The sequence below is a fragment of the Triturus cristatus genome, chromosome 1_2 (assembly GCF_964204655.1).
Source record: "Triturus cristatus chromosome 1_2, aTriCri1.1, whole genome shotgun sequence".
Taxonomy (NCBI): domain Eukaryota; kingdom Metazoa; phylum Chordata; class Amphibia; order Caudata; family Salamandridae; genus Triturus; species Triturus cristatus.
This window is the reverse complement of record NC_140580.1, coordinates 459,811,347-459,829,181: the sequence shown is the minus strand read 5'-3', so window position 1 is coordinate 459,829,181 and position 17,835 is coordinate 459,811,347. Positions and strand designations below refer to the sequence as shown.

The 17,835-nt window shown below is 42.3% G+C and overlaps 1 protein-coding gene across 1 annotated transcript in view; it reads left to right on the top strand.

The window, feature by feature from the left end:
- The window catches only part of KNDC1 (kinase non-catalytic C-lobe domain containing 1), a 575,645-nt gene that overhangs the window by 444,058 nt on the left and 113,752 nt on the right, over nucleotides 1–17,835 (top strand). The window contains exon 26 of the mRNA XM_085606188.1: nucleotides 10,206–10,356. Within this exon, the coding sequence (XP_085462314.1) occupies nucleotides 10,206–10,356 (151 nt within the window). The remainder of the gene's footprint in view (nucleotides 1–10,205; nucleotides 10,357–17,835) is intronic.

Sequence of the window (17,835 nt, the reverse complement as noted above, 5' to 3'; positions counted from 1 at the left end):
GCGGTCCTTGCATTAAAGAAGGTTGGTTCGACACCTGCTGTACAAAGGCTTATTCCAACCTTAAACATTCCCTACATGCTACAGTGAGAAACCAGGAGCATATCAGAGAGGCAAGAAGAGAATATAAGAGGGCATTAAAAGTGAGAAAGACCGCACTTAAAGAAGAAGCATGGCGCACCTTGCAAGAAGCCTCGGAAAATCGAGATTCCTCTGCCTTTTGGAAAGCCGTAAACGCACCCTTTTTGGCCGATAAGGATATAGCAACTGTCAAGATTGCTATTACCGAATCAGAATGGATATTACACTATTCAAAATTGTATGATAACTCAGTCACAGATGTTCAGGGCAATATGTCAAAGACGACTGATAGTATGCCTGCTTTTGAATCCCTGGAATTGACTTTACTCTTAGTGAGGGTAACACAGCAATAAATTCAAGTTTGGGCGGAAAAGCTCCAGGTCCAGATGGTACTCCGGTGGACCTTTTTTAATCCAACTTAGATCTATGGGGACCACTTTTAACACAGGTCTTTAACGCATGCTGCTCATGGGGTCTACTACCAACCTGGTACGAATCCGTAATTGTGCCAATCTTTAAAAAAGATGACAGGACGAACCCAGCCTGTTAACGGCCCATCTCGTTGCTGGACTCTACATTTAAGGTTATCGGGCGAGTTCTATTGGATAGAATGCAGTCATGGGCGGAGGAACAGGCCATCATAAGCGACCTACAATATGGCTTCCATAAGGGTTTGGGCACAGTCAATCAGGGCCTAAATTTACATATAGTATTAGATAAATATGCTATGGCAAAAGGGGGTAGATTATTTATGACCTTTGTCAACCTAACGGCGGTGTTCGGCTGTGTTATTCATGACAATCTATGGCTGATTTTAGAGAGTCTGGGTATGGATATTTTAATAATTACTTTTCTGAGGCAGCTCTATTCAGGGGCGAGGGTTTGGTACGGGATGGGCGGCGAATGCACTAGGCACTTTAGCGTGTTAAGAGGAGTGAGGCAAGGCTGCGTCCTTTCCCCGTTCCTCTTCACATTATATATAAATAATCTAGAAACCACTTTAGTTAAGGAGTGTAGGGATCTGCTGACAGCCACTAAGCACCCTATCCCTGCACTCCTATATGCAGACGATGCGGTTTTAATGGCCCGTACGCCGCTCGGTCTCCAAAGGGTTGTTAACTCCTTCTCAAACTTTATGTCAAATCTGGGGTTTAGGATTAATTGTTCCAAAATGTTCACAATGAATTGTGGGGCGGGTTCTAATAAGAAGATTAATACCCTCTTTATAGACTCAAGGACCATTGAGTGCACTAAAACATTCTCCTATTTGGGGATTTTATTTGATAGGTGAGGTACTTGGACTTAGGCAGTTAAAACCAGGCGGCTGTTGTTTACCAAATCACTGTTGGCACTATCTAATTTTAGTCTCAAAATAGTTAGAGCTGGAATCTGGGGCTATGCTGAGGTAAATGCTCTGCAGATTGTGGAAAATTTGTTTTTCAAGTTTCTTCTGGCAGTCCCGGACAGTACTTCAAATTATATCTGTCATTCGGAACTGGGCATGCCATACTTGGAAGACATGATTAAGATTCATCCTGTCCTTTTGTGGCACAGAATCTGGATCACAGATGAAACTACTTTTAATCGTCATATTTTAACTGATTCACTAAGGATGGATGGGCTAAAACACATTAGATGGATTGAATATGTTAAAATGTTTTTAATTAAACTTGGACACAGAGAATATTTTAATGAGCCATACACTATGTGTAACGTGTCTAGAAAAGATCTCAAAGCTAGCTGTATCCACCACATGGGTGAGCTATAAATGAAATGAAAAAAACAACGGTCCAAGCCCATCAACTTACATTGTTGACACCTAATATGTAGCCATATATTTCTTTAAATATTTGTGATTATGATCGATTCTTGTTGACACTTTTCAGATTGAACACCTCATACAGATCCTTAAGTTTCCCATAATTAAACAACTGGTCTAAAGACTTATGTAAATGCCCGTGTGACGACATCTCTATACAGTCAACTATACAAATGTTATCCTTTTGTAAATATTATATCAGACCGAGAAGGACATGGATTATTCCGGTGTTACAGAAACTTGGATTGAGACAGTGTTGCCCCGCATTATTGGCTTTGTAACTTCTGGGTGAAATATATGTAATTGCTGCTGTTATAGCTTTCTAAAATTTTTTTTTAAATACCGTAAATCCATGATCATGTAATTTTATTTAAGTATCTAATATGTGCATAATGTAGCTATGTTATGATTTCGCTTTACAGCGGAGTTTTAATCATTTGTCAATTGCACTGTGCTTTTATGATTATTCTTTTGTTAACCGATCTATTGATGTGATTTGATTTATATATATAGATATGGGTCCAGAGCCCAATTGTCCACGGACTCGATAATTCTCGCTTCGGTGCCCACTCTAAGCACGAGTTCACACTATGCAGCTCTGGGCAACAAGCCTGCTTAATCTCCACAACGGCCCCCCACGGCGGGATGCCTGGCTTTCACCTTGGGGATGCCCAGTACGGGTTATCTTACAGGGAAAAACCAGGACGGGTTCCCAATGCAAGCGCCAAGATGCCCGTAGGGTGATAGCTGCGCTCTATAAGTACATCAATCAATCAATCAATCAATCATATATATATATACATATATATAATATTACGAGTCACATCCTTAGAAGTTACCGGGACACTTAAACAGCGGTGCATTACAGGGTCCAAGGCTCCCTGTCAACAATTCAGTTCGACAATGCCAGAAGGCACTCCATGCACTCCTTACCAAAGAAAGCACGCTCCAGATCACGGGGCTTCAAAGTCGTTTATTTTCAATCACCATATATATATATAACCAACATCTCAGTGTCCCACTTAATCCCGGCTCAAGCGGCGGCGGGGCGCATTGTCGGTGTGGGAACCAAAAGAGCAATTAAAGTTCTTTTCCTTCAGGCCAGGAAAGACGCACATTCCAAGTTGTTGCGTGACGTGTTTATTACTTCATAAACAGAGAAAAGAGTACTCAGGAAGCACTGGCAACACCGACACGTTTCGGCAAATGCATCGCCTTGTTCATCGATATATGTATATAAACACACATTATAAGTGTGTAGTGTAGAAGCATAAGCAAAAAAAGTTGTTATGTTTTTATGAAATTTGTAATAGAAAAGTTACATTTCTTCTCATTTTATACTACGTCCAAGCTGTTTTGCTAAAAAGAATAGCCCAGCTGTGCTGAAGGCGTTGCCACCAAGAAAGCAACAGCACTCAAGGCCTTTTCTGGAAATTTGCTGGGATACATTCAGTTTGGTTTTACTGCATAGGAGATGCATGTTTTATCCCTTTCTTTTCTGTGAAACTCAGGATGGGGACCTGTTTTTACTGCAAAATGTCTCCAGAAATTATTATGAATCGAACTGGGCACAGGGAAATATTACTATTTAGAGCAAATTCACTGGCACTCTCGGGCTGGCCTGTTAATATATAATGTAGTAGTCAGGGTCTTGGATGAATTGCAGCAAGATGCTTAATTTCCCATGACTGAATCCAGTAGATGACCACATGTAATGTGGACCTGATTTCCCATTAAGGTGTGACTCATATGTCTGTGTTCTCAACCCATCTGAACATTGTAAATGTATGGGCACTATGAGATTAACTCTGGAGTCTTAGATTGTGCTCACAACAGTAAATCATCAGTGTTCGTCTGAGCCCAGGCCTCTCCTGTAAATAGTAGTCTTGGAAAGTGCATTGCCTATTTCAAACATAATAGCGGTTCAGAAGAGGTAATGCCCTTTGTACAACAAGAATCAAACTTTGCTATCTTGACTAGGCTACTGTCAATATCTGGTAATTACACAATTTAAGAGAAGCTAGTGAAGTGAAAGCCAGATATTCCCATATTTTCCTTACTGTAGTGTAATGTGTATCAGATGAATAGATAAGTCCTTGCATTCTAGTGATCATACTTGGAGAGTAAGCTAACCCACACTTATTCACACATTCTTGTAATCACAGCCGCACATGGGTTGTCTTTCAGTGTTCAAATATCCAATTCATTTCTCCGATTTTACGACTAATTGTGTGTGATGTTTGCACCGAAAGGAAATTCTGGGTATTACTGTAATTTTGCACTTACATGGGATTATTCTCCTACAACAAACATCTAAAATGGCCTACATTTTAATTTGTGTTTAGAAATCATTTACATTACATGTAGAATGATAACTTTCACTCACAAACCATTTATTTCTATAATTCTTTAACTTACACAACACCACCACAACCCTCACCATGTTGCTATTCTTAATGCTGTATTCCCACCATATATGACATACTATCCACAAAACATCTGGTACAAACAACCAGCCACATTACCCACTACCACACAAACCCACTCCATACCATCTGCACCTAATCAAACTATATGCCTGCATGCAACTACTCATTCTGACCTCAAATCTACAAAATATTACCTTATCTACCTACCAAGACATACAGCTAATGTGATCATCGAGTCCCTATGTGATAGGTTAATGAACTATCAATTTCATTTTGCCTATGCAATGTATAGTGATGATTAGTCTACAACAAAAAAATCATTTACTATTGAGAATTTGAACTCACCGCTGTACACTTTGCCTTCTCAGAAACTTGGATTGACCATAAGGACTCAGGTATACCTGCAATCTGTCAGTGATAGTGCCTTTTTTCCCCAAACACAGTGTTGCATCTGCTACGGTTGAGGAGAGGGATTCCCCATACTATGCCACTCAGAACCATTTCCACACCACACAAGACTTTCTCCTGTCTTTCAACTGTAATTCAGTCATTTTTGCCTTCAAAGTAAACGTTATAACAATCTATAAACACCAGGCACTTTGCTCACTTTTCTTACCTCCTCAATATATAGTCCTTGACACACTTATACTCACCACCACAGCCATTTTCCAAGACAACAGCAATTTGATTTTGACACGTCAACTGCAACAGAACCTTTATTTGCAATTTCTCTCCAACCACTTGCTAACTGACACTAACCTCTCACCAACACATTGCCAAAGTAACCTCTACATATCATGTATCAATGGCATGCTCCACTCCAAACTCAATCTTATTTCATCCCCATCCACTCAGAACTCAATAGGTTAGTCAACATTTGTAACATTGACTCTCTCCCTCAAGCAACACCCCATTTCCAAAATAAAGCACACTCAGACTCACTACCATTCATGCAGCAGATTCTCAATGACTTCAACTCACTCTTCCAAAACTCTATTTGATCACTTTAATTACATCAGAAGACTAGCATTAAATGCACATTTTACCATACTAAGCTTCTTCACTACTGCATCATAACTTCAAATATGTTAGTTGCCTAGCATTTGCACTCTTAAATTTAAAACAACAACATTATTATGAAAACAACAAAGAAACAAAAATAGCTCTAACCTTGAAGATTGCAAATAAACCTTGAGGACACTATCCAGTGCCATTGGCAATTCAAAATTGTCACACTGTCAAAACCTCATCAGACCACTTCAATCTTGTCCACATCACACCACATTGGCACATTCACCAACCTACCGTTTCCTCCACAACCACTCATGAATTACCAAGCCTTATCTTCCTTTTTTCATATGTCTCATCAAAACAGAACACCATGAGAAAACACCCTGGATAGGAGAAGCACAAGCTTTGGAAGTGCTTTGGCACATTAAGAAAGTCCCTGAAAGGTCTATGATTGTATGATTACACCGACGTAGGGTCTGTACTTTAAATCTCCTTGGGCGGGATAGCTGCTGCACTCTGTCAGCTTCTCCCCATGGCCTTCTCTTTAATGTTGGTGATGCCCCTGCCATCCTGGGCCTGCCACGAGTGGAGAAAATATGAGAATTCAGAATCCCCACAGGGCATTATGGTAAGCTCCAGACAGGAGCAGTGAATATTTGAGATGGGTGGCTTTCCCACTGTGCCATGGAGAGCAACTACCCTTTTTCCTTGCTGCATGGCTTTTTCTTTTTTTTTTAGGGGTGGCCAGTCCCACCCAGGCACCACCATGCCTCCAAATGCTGCTGGGAGCCCACGCCTCACTGCCCCACAGGCTCCAATACAGTCACAGGTAGCTTCTCTTTGGAGTTCCTCTGTCTTGGATTTGCTGCCCACGCCCCCAGACATGTGCACAGGGAGCGGGGCAAGACCAACGCCACTGGGGTAGGGACATGACAGTGCTTCCTCCTTTCTCTTGGTGTTTGAGGATAGGGTCTCAATCCCCTTGTTCTGCCGACATAGCCCAAGGGATTGGGTCCCCGGACCAAGGAAAAAGTCTATGAAAGGTGCCACATGCATGCCCGTCCCTAGAAAAAATAAATAAAGCCTCATGCATCAACCCCCGGGCTCTGGCCCGCCCCAGGGGGAATTTCAGGAATGTCAGCGGAGCCCCACACACTTCGTTTCCGCATGGGGTCAAAGATCGCCAGTTTTCAGACTGACATAATTGAACCCCATTGGGCCGAATCGGATGATACTGGGCTCATTTTACTCCTCTGGTGAGCTCAAGCTACCAGGAGCAGTATCAGCAGATCTCCTCCCCTCCAAAGTGGTGTAACCTACAGGGAGGTGGTTCTACTGACTCTCTGCACCAGCCTTGCTTCCTGGTCATTGTCTCTGGGCACAGACGTCCAGGGCTTTACCGTCCACTGGCCCTCAGAGGCTGTAAGGGGGGCAACCTCACAGGTCCTGGGGTCAACTGGGTCATAGTTATTAGACCTTTGTTGGGCATCAGGAGGTTCTTCCTTCCAGTTGTCCATGGCAGCCACATAATCCAGTAGCACAAAGGAGAAAAACACCAACCAAGCGAGTATCTTCCCCGTGTGCAACAGTTTTTAAAGGGGAGTGGAAGGTGCCAGAAGTCAGGCACCCGTAGCCAATCCTGGGATGCCATGCCACCTCTCTACCCTGTATCAACCCTTCAGCACAGCATGCTGGGACAGTTCATGATGAAAAAGAACAATTGATGGACAGAATGTTGAACAGTGTCAAACATTTTCCCCCCAGTACAGAGATCTGGGCCCAAATCCATAGTTTTTTTGCGCCTAAAGCTATTCCAGTTCAAGTCCAGCCATACACAAATCAGTCTTGACCCTGCTCCCGATGGGAACAGTCTAGCCTGAACTGCCAGGCCAGGTCCTCCCTGGACTGGAAACAAGTATCCTTTGACCAGTTTCAGGGTTTCACTCCTCATCAGCCAGACTAGCTTGATTCCAGTGGCATGGAGAGCACTGGACCCATGTCAAGAACAATTGATGAACAGAATGTTGAACAGTTTCAAACATGACCCCATTAGGAGCAGGTCAAGACTGATTTGCATATGGCTGGGTACAAACTGGGGAGGCATGGTGGGTAAAAAAAGATTGGATGTCACCTAGATATGTTGACTGGGGGTGAATGTTTGCATTGTTCAGCATTCTATACATTATCTGTTATTTTTGCTTTTGACACGCTAAGCAGGAAGGGTATGCCCAGATGTGGATCCTGTGCTCACTGTACCACTGGATTCAAGGTAGCCTGGCTGATGAGGGGTGTTAACCGAAACCTGTCCCAGGATGTTTGTTTCCAGTCCAGAGAGGACCTGGCTTGGCAGTTCGGGCTGGACTGTTCCCATTAGGAGCAGGGTCAAGACTGATTTGCATATGGCTGGTTCCAAACTGGGGTGGAGTGGTGGGTAAAGGCAGATCTGCTGACTGCGGGTGAGTGTTTGCATTGCTCAGCATTCCGTCTATCATCTGTTCTTTTTGCCATTGGGACTGTTCAAGATGGCATCCTCCAGGATTCACTAATCACATCTCCTCCAGGGGCCTCATTTCCACCCCTCGCAGACATAACTGCCAGGGCATTTGTTCCAAATCTTCAAAGGGAAGCAAGCTCTCCTGTGTTAGCTTCAGAGGTGTGGGCTCCATCCTTTGTTCAGTGGACTTGAGCTGGCCCATCACTGTTTGATGCAGATCCTTCTGCACTGCACTGCATTGCACTGATTCCTCTTCAGAAACTGAGCGAAGCACTGTTAATTAATCTCTTTGTGTGGGGAGGCCTTTTCTCCTGCTTCTGGATTGAAATTTTATTATCCTGACTCAGCAGGTTGCCAAAAGGCCTGGGCTCTGATCCTGAGCAGAGCCATAGAAATATGACAATTCCGGATGATCCATAAGTTGTACAGATATCTTTTTGGAACTTGTAGATTTGATTTTCTCACACAGGTTACACCCCATTTTGATATGTCACTGGACTTTGTAGGGCAGAGTGAAGCGAAACTTCACTCCAAGGCAGTTTTCTCCTTATGTGTTTAATAAAGTGTTACGTTACTACAGACAAAACAGTTATTCACACTCACTTTCCCTATTAGTGTACACTAGCATAAGGTCTACCCCATGTCAATATCTAATGCTGCAGAGTCCCCTCTGTGCCAGGCTACCTGTGCACAGTTATCAGATTGTGCATGACAGTAGTCTCCCATGTGCAGCCCACACACGTGGGTACACGCGTGCTTATACATATTCAAGTGAACCCAGTCAAGTGCCCCTTGCCCCTCCTGCATCGTAGCAGCCTTCTCTTTAAAAGGCAGACACAGTCCATTTGCCATGCTATTACGATGGGTGAGACACTTATAGTGAAACTCATCCACAGTAAAAGGTCCAAAACCAGGCGATCCAAAAAGCAAAAGAAATCTGGGTGTACTGAATGGGCAGAACCCAATTGCAATAACATTGCTGTAATTTTCAGGTATCAGTCACAATGCGGACATTGAAATTGGCAGCACTTCATCGCTATAGTACATTAATTCATAGAAAACACAAAAATAAAAACCTTTATTCAAATTAAGAGAAATACAGTTTGGTCAAGAAAAAAAACAAAATATGGCAGACGTTATGAAAATAATTAAAAACTGTGTTTAGGAGAAAACAATAGTTGATGACCCCATATCCAATCTTGGTTAGGAAATATAGATTTAAGAATCCCAAAGCATATGCTAGTCCTGCAATTTCTGAATAAAAAAAACCTGAAGATTTGTAAAGAATTTTCTTTTAGAAAAGGGGAATTACAAAAAAAGGCTGAAAACGTTTGATGATTGCAGCAGGATTTTAAGGAGACAATGGTAGAAAGAAGCAGAGTGGGAGAAACTCGAAAATGGGAGACACATGTGGGAGGAGAGAAATTGAAATATAAAATGAGTGAATGCATGTTTGGGGGGTGTCCATCCCAAAGAAAATGCAAAAACAAGAGAGGCGTGAGAAAGGAGGAGGAGGAGGAGGGGAGGGGTAAAAAAAACTGCAGAAAGAAGGGAAGGCAATTCAAGAACTAACCCACCAGACAGCAATTTAAAAAAAACTGTTAAAAAACTACGGAGTAAAAGAAAATGGGAAGGGACGGGGAGAATGGAAATAGGATCTATATGATCCTTATAAAGAAGTCTACAGCAATAACCAAAGGCATAATTTACATTTCAGATTTATATTGCATTATAACCTAGTTGTAATACGGTGACTCATCACTGAAATATAAATCAGGCCCCCAGATTTCGAGATCAACAGCATTCACACCCTCAATATTTCAAAAGACAATTCTGAAAACCTATATATTCTTTGAATTGGTTTTTACCAAATGGTGGGTGCCCTTTAGCTTCGATTTTTCAGTTAAATGGTTTAAGTGAAAAGGGTTCTTATATTTGTATTCTGTGAATGTGTTTGTCTACATGATCACATACACCTCAATTCCTAAATTTAGTTATAAAAGAACATCATTGCTTCCTTTGCATCACAATATTCTGTAGCTTAAAAAGTGATTAGTATGCATGCCTCTAGATCAACAACTTTTAAATCATGCACTTGTGCTTTCTGTAACCAAGTGTGTTATTTTTTAACATGCTGTATTAATTAATTGCTGTAAATTAACAATATGAGGAGTCCTCCCAGTTGTTAGCTATTATCTGTCAATAATGCTATAAAACATAAGTTAATGGTTATTTATTTCAGTATTTCAAGAAGTATATGTTAAAACATCTCTGTCCCTGTGGCAGGTTCCTGAACCAAGTGACTGCTGCTAAATATACATTTGTATTGTACTTTATGCACAGTCGTGAGGTCATTTTTGTTTATATTTTACAGATCGTTCTCGACTGAGTCACTAGTGGTTGATGGTTGCAGCCTCTTTCAGCCAAACTGTATACAAAACAAGTACCTTGTCCATGTTTTAAGGTTTGCAGAGAATGTTAGCACGTGGGTTGCTGCTGAAATTGTGTCAAGTGACAATCTCAAGGTTTGTATTCAGATACATTTACTTAGATTGTCAGTGCCATTATCATCATAGAGTTATAATTAAATCTCACAATCCTTGCTCTTTATATTCTTCTTAGTATCATTAGTATTAGTGGTAGAAATAATAATTATAAGTGAAATAATAATTAGAAGAAAACATAGAATAAGAATAATGAAATTGAGAAGTTGATCGTGAATGTTATTATTAATAAAAATAACGATAATAATACCAGTATTCATCGTCAACGTGTCACCATCACCAGCATCCTCATTATTATCATTATTATTATTTTATTTTGCTTGTTAAATTCCTGGAATGAGCATTTTGGTTAATGAATTATATGTTAGGCTGTGAATGTACATAATAATTGATTTCATTGATAATAGTTTTGAGGCCCATGGATAAATAGCGAGTGAGCGCATAATGCTGGGTAATCTATGTAAGCGAATTTCCCAGTGACATTATTCACCATCGACATTTACAGACTAAGGGCCTCATTATGATGCTGGTTAGACCAACCGTTCAACTGTTGCGGTCCGGTTCTGACTGACGAGGTTGGGAAAGTTCCCACCACGTATTACGATGCAACCGCTGCTACCGCGGCTGTCTCATTTACGGCAGTGCACATATCCCCGAATATGTTGCTGCAAGTGCGTACAAACTCACAGGAAACATTTGATATGTACACACATGCATGACATATGTGGGGATATGGCTTGTGCTGCATATGCCCCATTGCTGGAGTGTGGCAATATGTGCACAGTCAAGTCAGTGGGGATACATACCACCTATGGACTTACCTGCATTCCGGTGCCTAATGGTCGTAGTCTTCGGGGTTCAGCTGCCACGCTGTAGGGCAGACCTGTAGAAAGTGATCCACGCTGGAGACTGTCAGAGAGAAGCTAATTTGAGTGAGTACGCACCCAAAATTAATTGTTTCCGACGAGTCGAGGCAGCCGGTCGGACAGCAACGGTCAGCTCGTTGGAAATCCACATTGGAATCCAGACCGTGGTCGGAACTCCCTCTACAACTTTATGGCTGCTGCTTTTCTCTGACTGCCATCACAGCAGTCTGAGAAAAGCTGTTGAAGTTGTCTTCAACAGCCTGTCTGTCAGTGGTCAGCCGGTCGGAGTAGATGATGCATACATCGTAATCCAGTGGTCGGACTGACCAATTACGATGAGACCACGGAAATCAGACCACCTCCGTTAGGCCACCTCTTAATGCCCCTTTTTTGCCATTTCATGATTATGTTTGCGAATGCTTTTGTATTGTCAGTAATGCAGTGCGTAATTTGTAAAACATATAAGTGCCAGGGCCCTCGTTAGGAGGCCCCTGCACCTTGCACTATCCATTGCCCCTGCTGCCAATGACACAATCAACATAACTACTAACTATCACACCCTACAAGTGTGACAATTCAGAGTATTCCTGGCCCTCTTGGCTTGAATGGATTTGGCAGCAGGTATAAGTCATTTGTAATATATATTGAATTAATAAACAACTTTTGTTGTGTCATCTCTATTAGATACAAACATCACCATGATGTGGAAGACTGTCATAAGTGCCGGTGCTGACAAATAAGTGCAGGTGCCAAGCACAGGAAACCACAAGCTCAAATAAAGCAGAAATGTTATCTTTGATTTTATCTGTTTACCCAGCTATCTAATGTTGGTAGTGCAGCATTTTCCACCCTCAGGTGGTGATAGTTTATCTGCACAAATTGATTCATAAATAGGTATACTTTCAAGGTATTTATCAGGTTGGTGGTAAAACAATTGTGAAGCTTCAAAAGAATTCCTCAAAGTTTACCTGTCAAGAACTGTGCAATTCATATTTTGCGAGGATACATCCTATTGCTGCCATGAACACTATAATAGTCCTCTAATGTGCATTCAAGGCACTTAGGTCTATTTTTTTGTAAAGCAAATGATGACTTTTGGCATGTTATGTAGTCCCAATAGGGCGAAAAACAGTTTGCGGAGATTAAGAGGTTAGCAAAGATTAACGTCCAGAGATGTTATTCTGCAGTATTTTTCTGGTAGTGTGGTACACTTTGGTAACAAAAAATAAAATATTGTCTTAATTGGAGTTAGAATAAAAGGGTAAGCTTGCAGTCGGCTTCCATTTGTATAATGTAATTTTCGCAGTTAATGTGGTGTTTGTTGCATCACTAAAAGTCTTGCCAGTGTTCTCTTGGCCCTTGAGAATATCTGGCCGCACCTCGCATATATCTTGAGACTCAGGTTTTCTAAGCAATTTATGTGATCAAATCAGTATATAAGTCCATCTGTGGTCTGTAGAACATTTGCTATTCCTAGGTGTGAAGAATTTTGGCCCCAAACTTGATGAGGAGCAATCAGAAACAGTATGGTATGTATGAAAACAACCTAAGTAGTTGCTCTGGAAATCGGGTCCAGAGAGTCAGCAGTTCTGTGAGGGGCATTGAACATGTTTATAGGGAGCTCCTCTAAACCTACCACTTTTCTGGCAATTTCTTTCTTAAACCTTTTCACACTTTTCACTCTGCAAACTTTATTAAGTGCTGCTCACCTAAAGATGCTTGTATCAACTTTCACAATCAAGGATCTCACAATAACCATTGTAACGAAGGTTTATTTCCTCTGATCACAAGGCAACATTGGAATCTGCAGCATAGAACCCAATAGAGCTATTATTTGAGCCACGTACATGGGAAATACATTTGTGCTTATATAATTCCAACTAAAGCTCTAATAGGAATCTAGCTTTTGTCAATTCATTACAATATTAAGCCAGTCATTCCTACTCCATGTCATGTTATTTGGCAATTGACACTAATGTACATTAAATGTGTGAACTTGAAGTTGTGATGCACCTTCACAAATACACTTTTGTTATGGGCATAAAATACAATTACTTGCCCATTAAGGTTGAAATGCTCACATACTCACATGTCCTATGTGGGTGGAAGGCAGCCCGCCTTATAACATCACCAAATTAACCTGTCTACATCACGCAGGCACCCAGTGAAGGTCCATAATTGCATAGATGTAGCACAGAAGTCCAAGATTACATGGTCATTCTTCAGAGATATTGCTCACATGGAAATGGACAATAAACTTACCAAGAACAGACCACCCTCTTACTTCTTAGAAAATATATCCACATTTTTCTTCACACATAGAAGCTCTTACCTTACACCTTACTGGATGAGCCTGATTAGCACGTAACTATGACAAGATGAAGGCATGTACTACCAAAAAACAGGTCAGCTATCTCTGTTACTAAAAGAAAAAACACATGAGAGGACACTGAGCATCTAGGTAACTTCCACATAGAAAAATTCCATCCAGGATAAACTTCAGTCAGACTTCAGATTAGGTTGCTAGCACAGAAACCAAAATAGTAATATATTCAACAAGTCCATTTGCATATTAGGCAAGAGTGACTCCTGCCTCCTCATCCTCCTGGACTTATCAGCAGCTTTTGACGTGGTTATACACTGCACTCACTCAAAATAGATCTAAATGCACATAACTAACAAACTCTGTCCAAAATCTTAATGCTCCATAAAGGTGTTTCTTAAATTATGTTTTACTCTATTCAGTCTCTACATATAATATTGTGCCTCTATTCTCAAATATTCAAACGTCTCATTGTATTGTTAGGCACATGATATCTAATTTTATTTGATATTTTCTTAAGGCATGTCATTCATTGCCCGGGTTCTTGATGATATCCAGTTGAGTATGTCTCTACCACATATGAAGCTGAATCTGCTTAAAACAGAGTTCCTCCTGATCTCTCTTCCAAACTTCTCTATCCATGTGAAACCTGCCTCTTCGCTTTTGTGTTCAACTACTACCCTTCCACTGTAGAACAGGCTAAACCTCTAGGCATCTTCAAAGGACAATAATTTATCCTGTCAATCACACATTAGCCCATTAGCCAAAAGGATAAATGATGTGTTCAGAAAGTTAGTAGAATAGCCTTTGCTCCCAGAAGATGGTTTAAAACTAGGCCTGGGCTAAATTTCCGTTCCGCTCGCGGAAATTGCAATAATTTGACATTTTCGCGTTCCGCGGAGAGCGCGAAAATGTCAAAATTTCCGCATTCCGCAGCTTAGCGATAATTTGTTTCTTGCTCGCGCTGTAAAATAATACATTCTCGCGTGCGCGCGATCGCCTTACCTGATTCCCCGCGTTCGCCGACAAGTTTTCCCGATCCGGTCGCGTTCTCCACGAGATGTTGGATTGTTGGTAGCCATTTGCGCTGTCTCGCGACAGTTCGCGCCCGCAATAATGTCATTGGTCGCGCGATCACGTCTTTCTTCTCGCGATCATGCACCGCGAGAAGAGTGAAAACAAGATGGCCGCGCCCGCGAGGAACCGCATGGGTAAGTCGGCGAGCCGCGACCACGCAGAAAATACAGCGAACGGGCGGGATAAAAACTTCCGCATCTTCGTGATATTTCCGCGTGTTTGCGGAGATTTTTAACATTTTTGCGATAAATTCCACCCACTCCTATTTAAAACAAGTGATATAGTGTTCATGGTATCTCAGCTGAACTACCAAATCTACCATCTAGGAACTACATATCTACACCTAGACCTTCACAAAGTGGATCTGCACACTGGTGTGTGACAGGCTACTTTTCAAGAAGAAATTGTGTTCACAGCCTCTCAGTCTTGGTCATAGTGACATGGCTCCTCATGTAGGCAAGAAGTATCTGCAAACTAACTTGTATTATTATAAGTCTTATCACCTTGATAAGTCTTATAATAGGCCCCAGTGCCAGGAACCCTGATTTTACCCCCACCCTCCACCACAACCCTCCTCACCCTCAACATCAGCCTACTCTTGTTATTCTGCTGCCTCACTGTACCACACTCTACCCAGGGAGTGTTCTCCTGTGCCTCCTGCACACTCCCAGACTCACCTTTGCCAAACCCAGCACAGTCAGGACTCAGTACCACCTATCTCACACTCAGATGGATCAAACACCACCCACACAGGACCCTGCACACATGCATGCTCCTCAAGGCCGACACACTCTTGAAATAGGCGAAGGAGATGTGGGACCTGTTGAACGACCATGAGCCACACCTTCTGTTCGTCATGGTAACAAGAAGGAATCCAGCCTTTGCACTGGACATCGATAAATCCTTCACTGCCGGCAACATGATCACTTGGCAGAACTGACTACACAAACCTAGAAGAAAAGTCACAATAATATTGAAGGACGACATCAGCATTAGCATAGACACATCCACCGACTACATGGAACATCTCATGTTAAAACTGCGCATCACAGCAAAATTCAGCCTGCACAGAACCCATATCTACAGATAACCAAAAACTCACACTAACTTTGACAGCAACATCACAGACTTTGTTGCACCCATCATTATCAACTCTAGCACCTTCATCATCCTCGGAGACCTGAACTTCCACCTGGAAAACTGCACCAACTATAACTTGACTGCCCTGCTAGAAAACCTTGGAAAAATCTGCATTACCCAAAACATCAATAGACCAACTCATAACGCCGGACACCTCCTGCACCTGATTTTCACCTTCTTCAACAACATCTCTATTGACAAGCCATCACCTATTAACTGAACAGACCAACATACCTCTCCCACAACACTGTAGACCCACCACACCAAGACCTGCCCGCATCAGCTTGAAAAACATCCCAGAGGAGCACTGGAATTCCTCTCTCACACCAGAAATCTGCAGGAAGAAATCCAAAGCATCAACAGATGGATCTCTGCATGCCACAACACCCTGGCTTCACTCAAGCACAACACACTGACACGAGCATTACAACAAGCCAGCTGGTACAAAATAGAACGCATGATGGAACTTCACAAGCAAATGGAGCACAATTGGAGAATGAGCCAAGATTCCATGAACAAATAAATATTCACATCTGCCCTGAGACACTACCACCAACAAATCAGAAGAACCAAGGCCATAGCACTCGCAGACTGCATCCACACCAGCAGCAACGACATTTTCACCACCATAAAAGACTTCACCTCACCTCCAGCTGCTTCCAGCAACATACTCCCCACCACAAGGCATCTGTAACAAACTCTCAAATTCTTCTGTGACAAGAATGCCTCTCTATGCTACAACTTCGCCCTTCAACCTGACCCCATCTCCATTGCAACTTGGCTTGTCATAACACTTAAATAATAGACCTGGACCTCAAAGCCCAATATTACTATGAATGAGACCGCCATCCCCACGATGTCCTTCCACTCCAGAACCCACAATCGAACCCCTATCTCCAACAGGCCTTCATCAAAGAACGCCTTCCTATCAGCAAATCTATAACACAAATTCTCATTTCCCATCGGCTCAGCCATCTTCCTGGATGCCTTGAAACACAGCAATGTCATGTCTGTGCTCAAGAAATCCTCCATGGATCCAGCCACACTCTTCAACTACAGACCACTCTACCTCTTAGCCTACCTGGTCATGGTCCTCGAGAAGATCATCAATTGATGCCTCACTGAACTCCTTATAAACCATTAGCTCTTCAACACCATACAGCCTGGATTTAGGCCCAACCATAGCGCTTATCACATTTCAGATGACACCCGTATTTTAATGGATAGAGGCGACACGGTAATCATCATCTCCTTAGATCTTTCTACAGTGTTTGACAGGGTCTTAGACTCCATTGTCATTAGCCGCCTTCATGAGATTGGCATTCAAGCAGCCACTTTCTGCTGGATCTGCTCCTTCCTGATAAATAGAACTCATGCTGTCAGCCTGGCACCGTACGTTTTGAAAGCCTTTATCTTTGGAGCTGTTCAAGGGTCATGCCTCATCCCTATCCTTTTCAATGCATTCATGCCCCCGCTAGCCAATGTCATCCGCACACATGACATCAAAATCTTCTCCTACACCAATGACGCACAACTGATACTCGCTCCCTCAGATAAAAACTCCTACACATGGATCGAGTTTACCTCTTGCATCACCGAAGTCACCAGTTGGACGGAGTCCAATCATCTCAAGCTGAACCTCGCCATGAGACTTCATCTGGTGATCAGCAGACCTTGCACCTCCACCCTAGCCAAGAACCCTGGAATCATCACTGACAGCAAACTGAATGTAACAGCACACATCAATGTTGTCACCGCATCCTGCTGCAACACCCTGAAGTTGCTGAGGAAGATCTTCAAATGACTCCTAAGTAACACTAGATAAAACATCACTCATGCCTTTATCACCAGCAAACTGGACTAGGAGGAAAACCTGCTACACCAGAATCCCAAAGCAACTCACCAGAAGCCTACAATTAATCCAGACCATGGCAGTCAGATTCATCCTCAACTTCCCACGCAGAACACACAACACACTACTCTTCAGGGTGCTCCACTGGCTCCCGATACACAAACGTGCTAAGTTCAGACTCATACACGGATTCAAGGCACTACACAACATAGGTCATATCTACCTAAGCAGCTGCATTTCCT